This window comes from Muscardinus avellanarius (assembly GCF_963383645.1).
Source record: "Muscardinus avellanarius genome assembly, chromosome: 16".
NCBI classification, from domain to species: Eukaryota; Metazoa; Chordata; class Mammalia; order Rodentia; family Gliridae; genus Muscardinus; species Muscardinus avellanarius.
The window spans coordinates 63,255,077-63,272,511 of record NC_137802.1 but is presented as its reverse complement, the minus strand read 5'-3'; the positions used below and the strand labels follow the sequence as shown (position 1 = coordinate 63,272,511).

General features: G+C 39.9%; 1 protein-coding gene across 1 annotated transcript in view; it reads right to left on the bottom strand.

The window, feature by feature from the left end:
• Nucleotides 1-5,069: 5,069 nt before the first annotated feature.
• Nucleotides 5,070-17,435, bottom strand: part of MAP2K6 (mitogen-activated protein kinase kinase 6) — a gene marked incomplete at its 3' end in the record, with an annotated part of 42,052 nt that continues 29,686 nt past the window's right edge. The window contains exons 10-11 of the mRNA XM_080713645.1: nucleotides 12,308-12,353; nucleotides 5,070-5,147 (exon numbers count right to left, since the gene is read on the bottom strand). Of these exons, the coding sequence (XP_080569771.1) occupies nucleotides 5,070-5,147; nucleotides 12,308-12,353 (124 nt within the window). The remainder of the gene's footprint in view (nucleotides 5,148-12,307; nucleotides 12,354-17,435) is intronic.

Below are 17,435 nucleotides of genomic sequence, written 5' to 3'. Positions count from 1 at the left end.
CCTGGTCTAGGATATCACAGTCCCCATTCTAAAGAGCAGAGTTATTGATCCTATGAAGTCCATTCAACAAAAAAGTGTTTACAAAATTGTGTTTCATGAAAGATGTGCATTTCTTAACGAAAGGGTTTTAACTTCCAACCGATCCCCAGAGGTATCCAGAATACCCCAATTCAAGACAAAAAAAAAAAAGCAAAGAATATCTTTAGCTATCAAGATATTTTAGCAGTGCCGAAACATACACACACCTAGAGAAAAGGACCTTGAGTCTTCTAGAATAAAATCTTTCCTCTACTCTTCAGGCTTGATAGCTTCTTCTTGCTAGACTTTACTCATATTTTCCCACTTGAATAAGTAAACTCTCAGGGGTCTAACTGAAGATGCCATCTTTCAATGCTCTAACTGAAAAGTTAAAAAAAATCTTCCTATGAAGGTGGTATTTATTCAAATATCTTTTCAATTGCAAATTTAATAAGTGTGGAAGATTCCTCGAGCCAGCAAATCTCTCATTAAAGTCTTAGATGTTAAGAAGGCAAAATTCAAGTCCAGTCAAAGTTTAATTCCTTTTGCTAGGTCTGAGTACCAGCTATGATGAATCTCACGAATATAAGAATCTTACCTTCAAGGTCTGAGGGAGTTCCACAACCAAAAAAGCATTTGAGTAGAAAATTAAGAACTAGGTATTCCTTGAACTTTTTAGGCCAAAGACAAAAGTGTCTTATTAGGTACTTTTAAGAGAAACTAAATGCTTTCTCCGAGCAGAGGTCATGAAGCCCCTTGTTCAACAAAGACATTTTTAATGTTAAACCACAAAACTTTAGCCCCTCCCGGCCTCCTTTGTGATTATATTCCAAAGACACTACATCATGTTCGTTGAAGAAAATCAGAAACCCTGTTAGTCTTGTGCCAGGCTTTCTCTAAAGCAGGGGCTTATCGGCATCTTATCTCCTGGGCATGGAGATGCCAGGTGGGTGAATAATAGCAAAAATTTATGAATCTCATTAAGAAATGAATTAGCCAGAGGCAGGCAAAAATAATAACAACAACCAACAACAAAGCAAAGAGTAGAATACTATAGAAGGTTGAGTGAACAAGAATTCAATTTTTAAGGTCACTAACCACACACAGAGCAAACATCAGAATAGCATACAACTATGGTCCCCCAACTGGGTACCGATACATCCTGAGGCATCAGAGCAAACTCAAAAGCACAGGAGGATATTGTAAGTTTGTGAGAGAGCACAGCAACATCTGTAGGGCATGATGTGAACAGCTGGTGTTGAACTGTTGGAACCTAATCCCTAAATACACTGAATTACTAAGTATTTTGGCTTGGGGTGCCATAAAATAAAATGACTAAAACAAATAATGGCAAATAAACAGAGAAATTTTGGGGACCTCGGAATATAAAATATTTTGTTAAACAGAATATACTTATTTAACCAATTCACTGATTTTTATCAGTGTGATCAGTTATAGTCTTTAGAATGATGGATTATTCCTCCAAATCAAGGCCTTCAATCAGGACTATTAGATAAGAATCATGTGTAAAATAGGTGACTTAATTTTTTCAATATGTAAATCTATATGAAGGGGTTTTTTGTCCCCTTCAAAGTAGCCATTTGTAAGACATATACATTTATTCCAAGAAGACTGACTTTGCTTAAAACCAAACATACTCTTTTAGGGGAGGAAGGGCTTTCATTGAAAATTACCTTCTGAGCCCATGGCATAACAATGTTTTTTTTTTAAATTTGGTGATGATAAAACTTCAGCTCTGAGGGCAGAATTAACTTTTGGAAATTTCCAAAGACTCTTTTGTATTAAATCTGATAAACCAGTCAGATAAGCCAAATTGGAAAAGACCTGGTAAGGATTCTTGTTATTTAAAAAAAAAAAAAGCAAACACATAGAGACAAAAAGTAATTCCAAAATTATGTTTACATATATAGATGAGGGAACAAATTTTAAAAACAGAAATGCAAAAACATTTTAGTAAAACTACTTACTATAAACATACAGTCTCTCAAGGTGGCTACGTTGAAGGGCAATACTCATGGACACATACATATAGCATGTCTTAAACATCATTCACATTAAATTTTTGGCACAGCTCTTAACATATATAGAGAAGAGGAGGAATAGAGGTTGATATTTTTATAAATATAAAGAGATTTTAGACGTGGACATTTAGATAAAGTCATATACAACTTGAAAAATGAGTATGACCTCTCTCATAGAGTCAAATTGACACATGGATAGATACACAGAGGGCTTATAAACAGATGGTCCATGGTGGCACACGATTAAATACTCCGAGTTTCATTTCTGAATACAGATGGCTTTTTCTATATGTATATATATATGTTATTTGTCTGTATATACAGAAGACTCCCAACTTATATATAGTTTACCTATTTTTCTTTAGTTTGATTGTTTATAACTTATATACTAATTTCCAAAAAATAAAAACATGTATTAAAATTCAGACTCACAAAGCTATCAAGCCATTGTATATTAGTACATAAGCCACCTAATCGCCACACAGAATATTGCTTCTCTGGGGAAAAGGTAGTTCAGATTTCAAATAAGTATCCCAAGGATATGCCTTCCCTGATAGTGGCAAATATATTAATACTGGTCAGGACAGGAAAAGAAACAGCACTCTTGTTCCTCTTTACAATCACTTATTAGTCCACAAATGCGTAAGAGAAAGTCATTTTAAATCAGTTATCTCCCTCAAAGGGTACTAATCCAATGTTCTCAACCCTGCTGTACTTCAGAATCACATCATGAGAGATGGCAAAAAATAAATAAATAAATACCAATACCCAGGCTCCGCCATGGACCAATGAAATGCAAGTCTTTCTATTGGGGGAAGGGTTGCATTCCTGGTGTACACAGGCTTCTGAATGGTTCCAAGGTATACCAGCACTGAGAACCATAGGCCAACTTCTCTGCTCAACTATGATTGTTTTGCAAGCTGTGTCCCTGGACTCACAGAGGAGGCATTCAAATGAGAAATATATTCTTTGTTTAGAATGCTTTAAAATAGGCAAACAGGTAGGAGGAATATGACTCAGATCAGACAGATGATTTGCATCATATTTCACCAAAAGCCATCATGGAGTGACCCTGGATTCTCATCCCACTACTTTCTGTTTTCATCAAATGAACAAAGAGAACAGAAACTTCCAGCCTTAGGAAGGTAGGTGGGAAATGGAATGGCCATCACCACAAGGTCAATGCTCTTCTTCCTGGCTAGAAGAGAATGAAGACAGAGGTAGCTTTACAGCAGAGAAAGGTGATGCTGAATCAAGCAGGTATCTCATACAACAGAACATGGCAGAGCGTATGAAAGGATCCTATTCAATCTGGGCAAATGTCAAAAGCAAGAGGTCAAGAACAAGAGGGAAATTTTACACACAGAAAATATACACTACCTTACTTAAAATTTAAATGGGGAAGAAAGGGCTAATTGGAAGGAACAATCCTCTCTGCGCTGGACAACTTGAGACAAGGAAAGAAACGGTGGTTGTGGTGTTTTGTTTTTTTTTCTTTTTTTAATCAGCATCCTCTGTCCTTGTATTCCAAGAGTCGCCTTTACATAAACACAATATCCCAAAGCAATGGCGCCTGGTTGTTTAGTATAGATCTATATTTTCCCTCTCAATCATGTCACCCTGTGATCCTTAATGGAGAACCCTGATGCAGAGAATCTGTGGGTATCTCTAGCCATGAAGAAGGACTTCTGATACTTAGTCAACTTGCTGGGAATTCAGGGTGCAATTAACCACCAAATGCTGAAGAAAGAGGTCACCTCAACTCACCAACTCCACCTGTAGTTGATGGAAATCTGCTAGTCTAGGCCTAGGAATGAATTCAAGCTTCCCATCATCTTTTTATCTTAGCAAAGAACCACGAATTGCCTTTAATTTCCTTCTATTACAGCCCTTCCACTAATAGTAAGGCTTCTTTATTGAATAAGAAAACAGACTAAAAAAAAAAAAAAAAGGCAAAGAGTACATTAACTATAAGAACAATCCCTGGGATGTCTCCATTGTAGGGGGGACATAAGCAAAAAAAGGCACCTTATCTCCCCTGGTGACCGACACGTGTCCTTCTTACTAAATATACATGCTCAGAGAAGCCACTTGGCAGGACTTAATTTAACACACACACACACACACACACACACACACACACACACACACGGAGATAGATAGGTAGGTAGATATAAAATCACATCACAGATCACTTTCCACTGATACTATATCACAAATGTCAAAAAAACCAGTTCATTTTTTTTTCTCGTTAAGCTATAAAAAAAAAGTAATTTTTATGTTTTCCAAATTTGGAAAAAGAATAGGAACAGGATACCATGACATTTCATTTAAAATGTGTGGGGATTACCCAGAATAGGGTCAAAGTTTGGGTGCGTGGAAGAGACATTTCACAAGAGGAGCTCCGTTTTTGAGATTTTTTTTATAATATTTTTAAAGATGCATATTAAATAATTTCTTCTGGACCACAGGCATGATTGAACTTAAAAAATAAAAGCCCTATAAATAGTGCCAACCCAGCTTTTGTCTTCTGTATCTCCCTTCTTGCATAAAATGGAATCTTTCCAACCAAGCGCTTAAAACATAAATATTAAAATAATAAGTGGGACAAACTACAAATCTACTTACAATTTCATCACTACTGTAGCACCTTTTTTTTTTTTTTTTTTTTTTTTTTTTTTTCTGCCAGGGCCAACGCATTCATTTTTGTAGAGGACAGGAGAAAGTGGAGAAGCTTAAGGACTCATAGGGTATTATCATTAAATATTTAATCACCTTCTGAAGTCCTAAGCTTTTATCATATTTCATCCATCTAGAGAATTCATTTTATACTAAAGATTCCAAGGCCCCCTGCAGAGGGGGAAAAGAAAAGAAAATAGGGAGAAAACCCTTGGAGAAGCATGATTAAATTAGCTCAAAGATGACTTCCTATTGGTGCTGTAGTGAACTCAGTTCACCCCGTAAACCCACCAATCCACAGTAGGGCCAACCAATTCAATCCATTGCTGTTTAGTCCCCAAGAATCAGTTTTACAAAAGATGCCACGTCTGTTGCTTTGGATTCATGTAGGGTGAAAAATGGATGTTGCTGGGGAAAGAAAAGAAAAAGACATGATATTAACATTGGTCACTGGTAACGTATGTGATTAGCAAATTAACGTGTTTATTTAACAAATAGACTAAATATCCCTATCAGGGTAAGCTGTGGTCCTCCTATCCCTTCCAAAACTAAGAACATATCTAGTTATGTAAATATATATATATATATATATTTTTTTTTTTTTTTTGGTGGTACTGGGGTTCCTGGAAGCCCTTCTACCTCTGGGCTACACTCCCAGACCTATTTTTATATTTTTATTTGGAAACAGGATCTCTTAAGCCAGCGCGGCTGGTTTCAAACTTGCGCGATCCTCTTGTCTCCACCTCCCAAGCTTGGGGGGGATTACAAGGGTACGCCACCACAGCCGGCTGTAATGTGAATATTTTAAAGAGAAGTCTCTGCTGCCACTCTTCCTATTTTGATATCTCTAGGTTTCCACTACAAAGAACCTTTTTTTTAAAAAAAAAAAAAAGTAAAACATGTTATGCAAACCCCATCTAAAATAAAATACAAAGATCAGTAGACATCATCTAAAACTTTGACTTACAAATAATCCTAACCCCTATAAAGTTATTTTAGACTGATACAGTAGTAAATTCATTAGAAATTTCATAAGTTTTGGTATTTTCATTTCTTTGGAAGTTTGGAAGAGGATGGTAAAACAAGACACCAACTCCATCGAACAACAATTTTCAAGGAAGACATCGTTACCCTTGACACTGAAGGGTTGGTCTAGACTGAAAACATTAAAGCCACTTTCTAAGCCACACCTACATCCAAGACTTCTATTTTATGTCTCTTATTAACAAAGAGTTGATCTATCTGGAAACTAAATTTGACTGCCAAGCTGTAGGTAAGTGAAGAGAAAACTGAACTTGGAGATTAAAGATTGGAAAGGAAAAAAAAAATGCTCTCAATGCGTGCTGCTCGGATTGAGTAAACTTGAAAAAAAAATATCCAGTCTCAGGCTTTGCTGGGCGAAAAAGTGAGGTGCCAGGCAAGATGCCACACATTTCAAAATGATTCAGAACACTGAGCTGTTCCTTCAGCACCCGAACAATCCTCCCAAAGTGCTTAACTATGTTACAGTAAGTGCCAGGCCATTGTGAAACCTTCCACCTCCGTAATGGTTTAGATTTAGAATATCCCCCTAGACCTTATGGAAAACTGGCAACCAGGTCGGAGGTGGGGCGTGGTTGCCAAGGAGGGGTCCCTGGGGGTATAGCTTTGGGGATTCTATAAGTTCCTTTCTCTCCTTGTTCTCTCTCTTCCTTCCAGCCTCCTTGATGTAGGAGCAGAACACTTTCTCTCCCCCTCTCCCTGCTCCCACCACCATGCCCTGAGTTCCACAGACCCAGTCTGATATGGACTGAACCTCTCAAACCTCCAGAACTGTGAGCAAATATAAATATCCCTTCCCTTAAGTTGCGCAGTTAAGTTTTTTTTTTTTATTACAGCAGTGAGAAATATATCCAAAACAATCTAATTAGAAAGAGACACATCATCAAACCAGGCATGGTGGTGCACGCTTGTAAGCCCAGTATTTGGGAGGCTGAGACAGGAGGATCTCAGTTAGTGGACAGCCTCAGCTATTTAGTGAGGCCTTCTGGAACTTAGTGAGACTTTGTTTCAAAATAAAGAATAAATCCCAGGGCTTGGGAGGCTGAGAAAGGAGGATCCCACAGGTTCGAAGCCAGCCTCAGCTACTTAGTGAGGCTCTCAGCAACTTAGTGAGATCCTGTTTCCAGATAAGTTATAAAATAGGGCTTACGGTATAGCGTGGAGGTAGAAAAGCCCCTGGGTTCCACCCTTAGTACCACAAAAAATAAATAAATAAAAAATAGGGCTGGGGATATAGCTTGGAAGTAGAATGCCCCTGGGTTCCATCCCAGTACTGCAAAAAAGAAAAAAATAGACACATCAGATCACCATGCATAGTACTCCTGGTGGCAACAGAATCAACCTCACAAACCCCAAAGGAGAGTTCCTTCAGGCACAGCCTGGTGCTCAGGACCCCCACACACACCTACCATGCCCACATCTCTGATTGTCTTGTCCAGTAATAGTCCTATCTTCCATTACTGGCTGAGCAACTAACCGTGAATATGTTTTGCATGCAGACATGTGTATGACTCACTGTTTCCCTGACTTGGGGATTGAGTTTACGGCCATCATGTTGCCGAGCGGTGAGCGGTAGGCTTCCTAATCATATTTATTGTAACCCTGACAGTGGAGGGCTGAATGAGTCAACTCTGTGGGAAACCGAATGCCCACCCATGGAAGTCTCAGGGAACAATGCAATTGGGGGAAGGAACAGCAACAACAAGAAATAAAACCCACAGGAAAGCAGGTGGTCACTATTCGGGATCATGACTCAGAAAACGGAGAGGAAGAGCAAACAAGACAACCTAAAGGAGGAGAAAGGAGGGGGGAAGAGGAAAATCTCTAAAACACACAATGTACTTAAACATATCGAAGTCAACCACTAAGCCGAGCAAGGGAGGGAGGGAGGGGAGGGAATGGGGTGGGAATTGGGTAGGGGTTAAATCAGCGATGTGTACATGTCTGTACACACAAGTTTTTTACCCCAATATGATGTTTGAATATAATGCACCAATAAAAATTAAATAAATAAATAAATAAATAAATAAATAAATAAAATTTTAAAAAATAAAATAAAATTAAAAAGAAAATGGAGAGGAGGCTTTCTGCATTTTCCCATCTGGGGACATCCAGGCTGGGTGCCGGCTCACAGCTTCACACCCAGCATATTAATTGAAGTCCTAGGTCCTTCATCCTGAGCTCCCTCCACGGACAAAGAGCCGTACTACTCTCAATTACTAACCGCTTACAGAGCACGCTTACCAAGTGCTTTACCATCATGCTTATTACCTTTCCCACATCCTCTTGACATTTGGAAATATTTAATGTACTTATAAGCCTTTTTGCTATCAAAACAGGACACAGCAAACCTCATATTGTCTTGGTGACTATTTGCAAGGCCTGCCAGCCTGTCCTGCCTCTTATTCTGCTGCTGTTAGCCCCGTGGATGTAGCTTGAGTCTGTAGATGAATTAAACAACCTGTTCAGAAATTTTCAGTGAAAACAAACAATGTTCAGGTACCTCTTGATTTATTTCCAAGCTGGGAAAATGTTAAGAAAGCCACAGGGTAGGGAGGCGGGAGAAACAGGCTGCCATGTGAACATGGAAAGCGTGACACTTGCCTTTTCAGTGTGGATTTTTAGGGTTTAAAGTTTGGGGGACATTCTATAAGCATTCAGAATAGCTAGGACTGCAAGTGGAGATGACAAAATGAACTTGCGTGAAAAGGCCTCACCACAGTTCCAGGAAACTGGGTTTCCTGAAAGCAGAGCCAGGTGCAAGAAAAGAAGGACTCGGGTTCCCTGTTGTGTCTGGAAGAAACACAAAAATTCAGAGGCATGCTGCCAGGAGCGGAGGGTAAGCAGCAGTCACCCACAGGTCTCTGCAGCCCATGCCCACACCTCTTTCCGCAGGATTACGGTTTTCTGTGGATCCAGGCATCCTTGTTTCACACTGCGATTCAATCTAGAACTTTTCTAAGGTATTTGGAGAACATAATTACTTCATTGGATGATCATTTAAATGACCTGGCTATCATTTCTGGTGGTTACCACTTAAGACAGGGGTTAGCCAAAACAACCTACAAGCCAAATCTAGCTACTTCCTGGTCTTTAAATAAAGTTTTATTGGAACATGGCCACATAACTCCTTTTTTTTTTAATGCACTTACTCAATATGGCAGCTTTCAGGCTACAAGAGCAGAGTTCACTGGCCATAAGAGCAACTTGAGGGCCCAGAAGGCTGAAGATATTTATTATCTAGACCTTTACAAAATGAAAGTTGGCTATACCAACTCTGGAAGAACAAATCCTGGGGCGTCATGTCTCCAATAGAAGTTTGAAAGAATACAAATAAGATGATCTTAAAACAAGGACAGTTCTCAATCCAAGTTAGGGAGAAAACCATTTGGGATTCCCATAAGGGTTCATGTCTGGGTTAGGGCCTTGGTTAGGGCCTGGGTTAGTGTCCCTCATCTGGAAAAATGATTTTTTACAACCTCCCCAAATCTAAACAATAGCCTTTTAGCACGTGTTTCCCAAGGCTGAGGTCAGGGAGTTTGGACTCACATTTTCCACTTAAAAACCTCAATTCCACAGGAAAGCAGGGAATAGTTATAGGCTTACAAGGCAAGTCCATTTCTAGGACCACAAAGACTAACGCTTCAGGGAGAAGGAGGGGAGCCCACAGGATCTGAACGTGTCTGCCGAAGCATACGCCAGCGTTAGAACATCCTGGAAAGGTAGAACTAATGAACTTTCTGATAATAAGCCACTCTGGAAGAAATATAAATATAAACATATTCTGCACATTAAGTAGCCAGAAATATAGAGAAAAAAATTTTTCTATCTGAAATTAGTTACAAAACCAGGAGACTCAGATAGACACTATAGGATCCTACAAGAACCACTCAATGTCTATTGCACTTTGTGTGAAATTAATTTTAAAATGATATGGTTACATAAACATGCCCAAAAGAAGAGGGAGTGGTAGCCAGGTCTGAAGAGGCCTCTGACTGGTTATTTTTTTTTTTTAATCACAGAGGAAATATTCAATCTAAGCACTCAGAATGCTAAAATTTCTCTCTCTCTCTCTCTCTCTCTCTCTCTCTCTCTCTCTCTCTCTCTCTCTGTCTTTCTCTCTCCCTCCCTTTGGCCCCCTTCTCTCTCCCTCTCTCTCTGTAGTACTGGTGTTTGTAGTACTGAGCATTTATCCCAGGGATGTTCTACCTCTCAGCTACATCTCAGCCCTTTTGATTTATTATTTATTTCTTTTTCTTTTCTTTTCTTTCTTTCTTTCTCTTTCTTTTTTTTTTTTTTTTTTTTGTGTGTGTGTGTGTGGTTCTGAAGATAGAACCCAGGGGCATTCTACCTCCAAGCTACACCCCTAGCCCGATATTTTTTATTCTTTTTATTTTGAAACAGGGTCTCACTAAGTTGCGGAGGGCCACACTAAGTAACTGAGGCTGGTCTCAAATCCGGATCCTCCTGTCTCAGCCTCCCAAATGCTGGGATTGCAAGCGTGCGCCACCATGCCTGGCTTTCTTCTTCTTTTTTAAACAGGATCTAGCTAAGTTACTATACACTGGCCTCAAACCTATGAACCTCCTGTCTCAGCCTCCCCATTACTGGGATTACAGGCATGTACCATCACACCCACTTTCTCAATTTCTTTAATTCTTCAACTGAGGACCTTGGTGGAATCAAGCTGTTGAATGCTAACTTTAGGGCATCATCTTTTTAAAGGGGACTATGGAAGCCCAAGGATATGGACTTGCCTCCAATCCACCCAATGGGAGAATGGCCCAGTCTTAGACCAAAGCTTTTTCAGCAGAACCAAAATGGCACAGTTGCGCAGAGGATGGAATGGAAGCACCTGCCTCATACCCATCACACAACTGTGCTCCTGTAAAAATGGGTGTCGGGTTTGTTCTTCTGCCCTTGAAATGTTACACGAACATAACTCTTCCTACTCCTGATACAATTAAAACCTCGATTCCTAAAACAAGTCAAGGGAGGGATCACTACAAATTCAGTCAGAATTTCATAACATTCTCTCCCCCAAAGTGTGTCCATCCAACATTTAAAAATCCACTCAGAGCAAAACTTGGCCACACTTAGATCTTTGCCATCTGCACCAAAGAGCCACTTGTAATTCATTTAGAATCCTACTTACCACAGTTTAAGAGGAACTATTTTAAAACAACAGTGCTGAGTTTTACTGGCAGAGCAAATGCGAACACCAGGTAGTAGAATTTGAATTAATAATGCTTTGTAAAACTTTATTCCACCAAAGTGAAAAACAGGAGGGAGAGAGAAAAGTAATTATTAGCCATCCACCAAAAGGGGTCCAGGAATAAAGCTCCTTTGTTTAAAGCATGGCCCTGGTGCAGCAAAGTTCAGAGGTGGGGCATGACTGAAGGACGTGTGTCACTGGGGCAGAGCCTCGAAGACCGTGTCTAGCCCTGGCCTCTTTCTCCTCCAACTCCCCCTCTCCTTAGCAGCTGCAAACATATGAGAAGCTTTCCTTGTGCACAGACTATCACCATGATGTTTCTGCCTTGGAGCTGGCCAACCTTGGGCTAACCTCTGAAACCATGAGCCGAAATACAATATTTCCTCCTCTGAGCTGTTCTTGTCAAGTATTTTGACCACTGCAACCAAAAAAAGCTGACTAATAGAACATAATGAATCCTAAATATTTTATCAAACATTAATTAGTCATATAGCATTTCAGTTTCTCTCATTACTGAAATCTCTTAAATCATGTTCTTTGTAATTTTACATTACTGGCGTGTGAGTGCTAATAACCATTTTTTGTTTGTTTGTTTGGTTAGTTTTTGTGGTACTGGGGGTGGAACCCAGAGGCTTTCTACCTTCGGGCTATACTCCCAGACCTATTTTATTCTATTTTTGGAAACAGGGTCTCACTAAGTTGCTGAGAGCCTAAGTAGCTGAGGCTGGCTTCAAACCTGTGCCATTCTCCTGTCTCAGCCTCCTAAGCACAGAGATTACAAGCATGCACCACCATGTCTAGCTCTCCTAATAACCTTTTAAATTTTAAAATATTAATTGTATAGGCATCACTTGGTTTCTAACATTACAGGTTTTATCAAATGGGAAAAGAACAAAGAATGGTGTTCTGTTCACAGCTGACATTTTAGAAGGATATACGAAAATTAAAAGAGTAAACTCTTTATTTCTTGAGTCAAATTACTGTCACTGATGTTTCTCAATGAATCAGCTCTTCCAATTCTTGGTTTTTTTTTTTTTTCTGGTGGTACTGGGGTTCCTGGAAATCCTTCTACCTCTGGGCTACACTCCCAGACCTATTTTTATATTTTTATTTGAAAACAGGGTCTCTCAAGCCAGCGCAGCTGGCTTTGAACCTGCGCGATCCTCCTGTCTCCACCTCCCAAGCGCGCGGGGATTACAAGCATGCGCCACCACGCCCGGCTAGCTCTTCAATTCTTAATGATTACTTATTATCTTAAATCTTAGTTACTTCACCCTCTGTTGGTTGGGACATTCACACAGTTAATACTCACCATAAGCTCTGGATATGTAGGCCGCTCTTTGGAATTCTTCTTCAAGCTTAAAGAGGAAAAATAAACACGTTAAAATCTAGAAACTATTTTTCGCTAACCTAGTATTTTAAAACCTGTAGAAGAGTAACAAAATCAGCTTTAAAAATGTATTGAAAACATAAGCCTCCTATCTTGACTTTCTTCTTCCATTACAGTTAGAAATTATGTTTTAAATTACCTGGGAATACCGTAGTAAGAACAGAGTGTGTGTGTGTGTGTGTGTGTGTGTGTGTGTGTGTGTTCTCTTTCCTTTGATACTTTACCAAGGGCATGAAGACTAACTCCCATTATATCTCAAAACATGTTTCTACATGAATCTACTTTCTTTCAAGGCAGATTTTTTTTTTAATCAAACCCAGGAGCATTCTACTTCCAAGCTGCACCCTCAACCTTTTCCATTTTTTTTTTTTAATTTTGAAATTGGGTCTTCTAAATTGCCAAGGGTCTCAGTAAGTTGCTGAGGCAGGCCTCACACCTGAAATCTTCCTGTCTCCGAATCCCAAATACTGGGATTATAGGCTTCAAAACAGCTTTTAATCCATCTCCACTGGCAAGTAAGTTGGCAAGTGTTTTTTAAAATGCATCATTTATCTCTTCATCATCATCAAGGACCTGATTCTCCTTGCTTCCAGTTTCTTTGAATGGATAATCTGCTTTATCTACTCTTATCTAGACCTTGCCTACAGAAGCAATAAACCCATCAAGTTCCTAAGGTAACACTGCTTGTGTACTATCCTATAGCTGATAAAATGAAAGGACATTCAGCGAGTGATCTATCAGTTCTTCTTCTCAGAAACACTTTGTGGTCCTGAATTACTGAGAATTGGATTCTGGTCACCCAGCTCTCTGTATACACAGACATTCAATAACCATCCTTACCAGAGACAACAGTAATAAAATTGCAGGATGAGAGACCAACCCATCACCCCTGTCCTCAACCCACCCCTATCTTCCATCCCACGCCTTAATATGGGAAAAAAAAAAAAAAAGAAGAAACAGTTTGGAGTTGGAATCCCAGGTAAAAGAATGGAGAAAAGATAATTTCAAAAACTATAATTATTTGCAAGGCGACCTCCAGCCTCCTGTACCCACAGGGTCACAAAATCGAACTTGAACAAAAAGGAGTCTTGCCTGGAGTGACAGGAACCAAATGTCATTAGGTTGCTGGCCTTGGTGCTAAAGGGCATTCTGAGCAAATGAGACTTGGTATGGGTGACATGAGCCCGCTCTGATCCACCCACCTAAGCTAGCCACAAGGAGGTGTCATTGAGATATGCTGAGTGGCAGCCTGGAGGCATAAAACAAAACATGAAAAGAGGAGAGAGAAAGAGAGAAAGAGAGCAAGCATTTGAACCAAAACAACTTAAAAGCAGCCTACCAGTTTATTCCAGGCAATGCTGTGGCAGAGGCCAGGGAACCTGAGACAGGCTACAGGAGATGGAGGAGAGAGGTTGCGACCTGGAACTGAGGGCAGACCTAGAACCTAGTGACCTCAGTGACCAGACAACCTATGGGAGGGAGAAGTGTCAGCTCAACTGAGGATAAAAATAAGAGTGCATTAGACAGAGGAAATAGCAGCTGTCAGCGTCGGGCTGGCATGAGAATGTGTGTCTGGATGAAATGGACGGGAACCTTGGAATTCCTGAAATTCCCACTTTGGGGATCGGCCTGGAGCTGTGTCCTGAGAGTCAGTATGAATGGTTCTCTCTCAGCTGAAGGTGATTCCCCCTCACCAAGGGATGTTTGGCATTTTTTTTTTTTTTTTTTGGTCCTAAAATGAGTGCAAAGTGTGGCTGGCATCTTATGGGTAAAGGCCAGGGATCCTATACCTATCCTAGAACACACAGGGCCATCCCCATGACAAAGAAGACTCAGTCCAAATGTCATTCTAGCAGAGGTTAAAAAAAAAAAAAAAAAAAAAAAAACTGTCTCGGAGGGTGTCGCCACATCTGCTACTTGGCCCTTCTCAGTGCTACCGCTTTCTAACTCCCACCCTTCCCCAACCCCTGCCCCAGATGCAAAAGGTTTTACTAAGTTTGACAGGTAGCTCACCTAGATGAGAAACTCAGAAGAAGAAAGGCAAGCCTATGGCATCTGCTTACTTACACATAGATGCTAGTTAAAACAACAGCAACTAAAAGGCTAAGGTACAAGAGCCCTGAATTTCTAGCTATGGTTCAAATCAAATGGAAAGACACAGATTCTTCTCTCTAGGTTGAATAATTGAGCTAGCTAAATTAATAACAAGAAGTGCAAATACAATATTTAATACTCAAAGGGTTGATGCATTCTCCCCACCTTCCCCCCCCCCCCGCCTCCTTCCTTCCCTCCTTCCCTCCCTCCTTCATGGTACTAAGGATTTAACCGAGGGGCATTCTACGTCCAAGCTACTACACTCCCAGCTCTTTAGACAAGGCCTTGCTAGGTTGCTGAGAGTGTCACTATGCTGCTGAGGCTGTCCTCGAGCCTGTGATCCTCCTATCTCAGCAGGGATTACAGGCATGGACCACCACATCTGGCTCAGGTGTTTCTCTTTAGATCTTAACCCTGCATTGAATTTGCAACTTTCTCAGTGAGCGCCCACTTTTCTATGGCTGACTTTCATTGGTCAACATCAGACTAAGAGGATTAGCCAAAAAAAAAAAAAAAAGAAAACTTTGTTTCATAAATGTTAAATGAGAGGCCCTTTGATCAACCAGGGATCTTTACGTCATTGCTGATTTTCGATCTTCCATTTAAGAGACAATGGAATAATTCTCTTTTCCCAACAAGTGAGAGAGCTTAAAGGTATTCATTTCTTAAGTAGATGTGATTGGAATCAGGATGTCATATCGTCTCACTTTGGGAACAGATAATGAAAATTTCTCCAGAAATGCTTCTAAAAACAATATATTTATTTCAAATGTGGCAAAAGATCCAAAGTTGATTCATTCTAAAAAAAAAAAAAAAAAAAAAAAACAGAGTTGATTCATTCTAAAGTGTTTAAATTTCTGAAACTTCAGAGGAGGTTGGTCAATAGCTACTTCTCGACTTAAGACCCTCAATGAGAAAGCTCCAAGTTTACCCCAAGCTCTTACTACAGAGTATTAATGGAAAATTCTTACATAGCAAGGCAATGCTCCTTATTATTGAATTAATGTAACTGATATAACCCGTTCTCTCTACCTTTTAAATGGAGAACACTTCAAAACATGAGCTAAGAATAGTAAAATACCCAGGATAAGGGTTGGGGTGAGGAGGAGCAAATTTTCTATGTTTAATAGGAAGTGCTTGAAATTCAGTATAAAATAACAACTGCAGAGTTCAAAGCTACACCAATTTCTTTTTGGAGTTCAGTCAGACTTTTGCATTTTTCAAGTGGCTTGTCATTTTGAAGCGTGCAATTAGCTAACTGCCCTAATATTCCTCTTCCAAATGCCACAACACACGCTTCTGACCGTAGCTGACACTAAAAATCAGCTTCACGCTGGCTTGGGAATTGCTGGGTTGAAGTTTGTGCTGACCATAGGATTTCTGCCTATTTGAATTCCCCCTGATTGTTTCCAAGAAGGGCTATTTGGTAAGTCCACAGAATAAAAACACTGCCCCTCTTAAGTCATACATTTGTCAAGAGCTAAATAAACATTCAGTGCCTCATTTCACTATCCTTTCCAAGCAAGCCAGAGACAGTATTTGACTGTCTCTGTTAGGGACTAGAGACCCTGAGTCGGACAGTACGGATATCTGGATGAGTCTCTAACACACTCCACCATCAGGCTGGTCACCTGGACACTGAGCCTCTTCAATAGGCCTAGAGTAAGAGCCAAAAAAAAAAAAAAAAGTCTAGCTATTTGAAAAGTGGATGGTTGATTTCCAGTGATTTCCTTTTGTGTCTCTACAGGAAGAGGTTACAATGAAAAGTATAGGCCTAGCTAGACAATGGTGAAGCATGCCTGTAATCCCAGGGAGGCTGAGACAAGAGGATTGCAAGCTCAAGGGCAGCCTTAGCAAGCAGTGAGACTCTATGCAACCTAGTGAGACCCTGTTTCAAAACAAAAGAAGAAAATTTAATATGCTTTTACTGGTACATTATAGTCTCACATTATAATGTAAATCATGTGGACTGTGACACAGAAGCACACAGTACCTGGTGCCCCTCTGGCTCCCTCCCCATAACCCCCTTCCCCATACAGGGTACTCAGATTGACATTTGTATTCTTGCATATGTACATAAAGTCAATGGTGGTAATTACTTCATTGAGCCTCACTCTTCCCCCTTCCCTTCTCCTAGACCAACCCCGTGGCTCCAATGAGGTTTCCCCTCCATCATCAGGAGTCCCTCTGGCATCCCCTTTACTCCCTAGCTTCCACGTATTAGAGAAAACATATGACCCTTCACTCTCTGTGACTGGCTAATCTCACTTAACATAATGTTCTCCAAGTCCTTTCATTTTCCTGCAAATGACATAATTTCATTTTTCTTTAAGACTGAGTAGAATTCCATTGTGCAGATATCCCATAATTTTTTTTTCCATTCATCTGTTGATGTACTCCTAGGTTGGTTTCATATTTTGGCTAATGTGGATTGTGCTGCTATAAACATGGATACACATATATCACTGTAGTTCTCTGATTTCAGCCCCTTTGGAAGAAAGATCCCCAGGAGTGTTAGAGCCAGATCCTATGGTGGATACATTCCTAGCAAAATAAAAAATTATTTTAAAAGTCTGAGGCTGTAGTTTGGAGGCAGAATGCTCCTGGGTTCAAGTCACAAAACAAACAAAAAGAACAGTATAAGGCTGCAAAAATGCCTTTACTTTACAAGGTCATCTGTTAACCTTTCTGCTGTTACGCTTCTCTCTGACGAATTCCAAAGCTTCGACTATCTGGTTGGCGCTGTCTCCCCTAGGAACTTTCTATATCTCTCTGATCATAATATAGGTGGGGAAAAAAGGAAGATAGTATGATTTGTTAGTCTTATTTGGAAATAACTATAAAAAGAAAGCGTTTTTAAGAGGCTGTTTTTTTCTTCTTTGAGTTTATAAGGTATAAATACCTTAACTTTCCTTTCTTCCTTCAAAAAAGGAAAACCTGTCTCAAGGTGACTTTG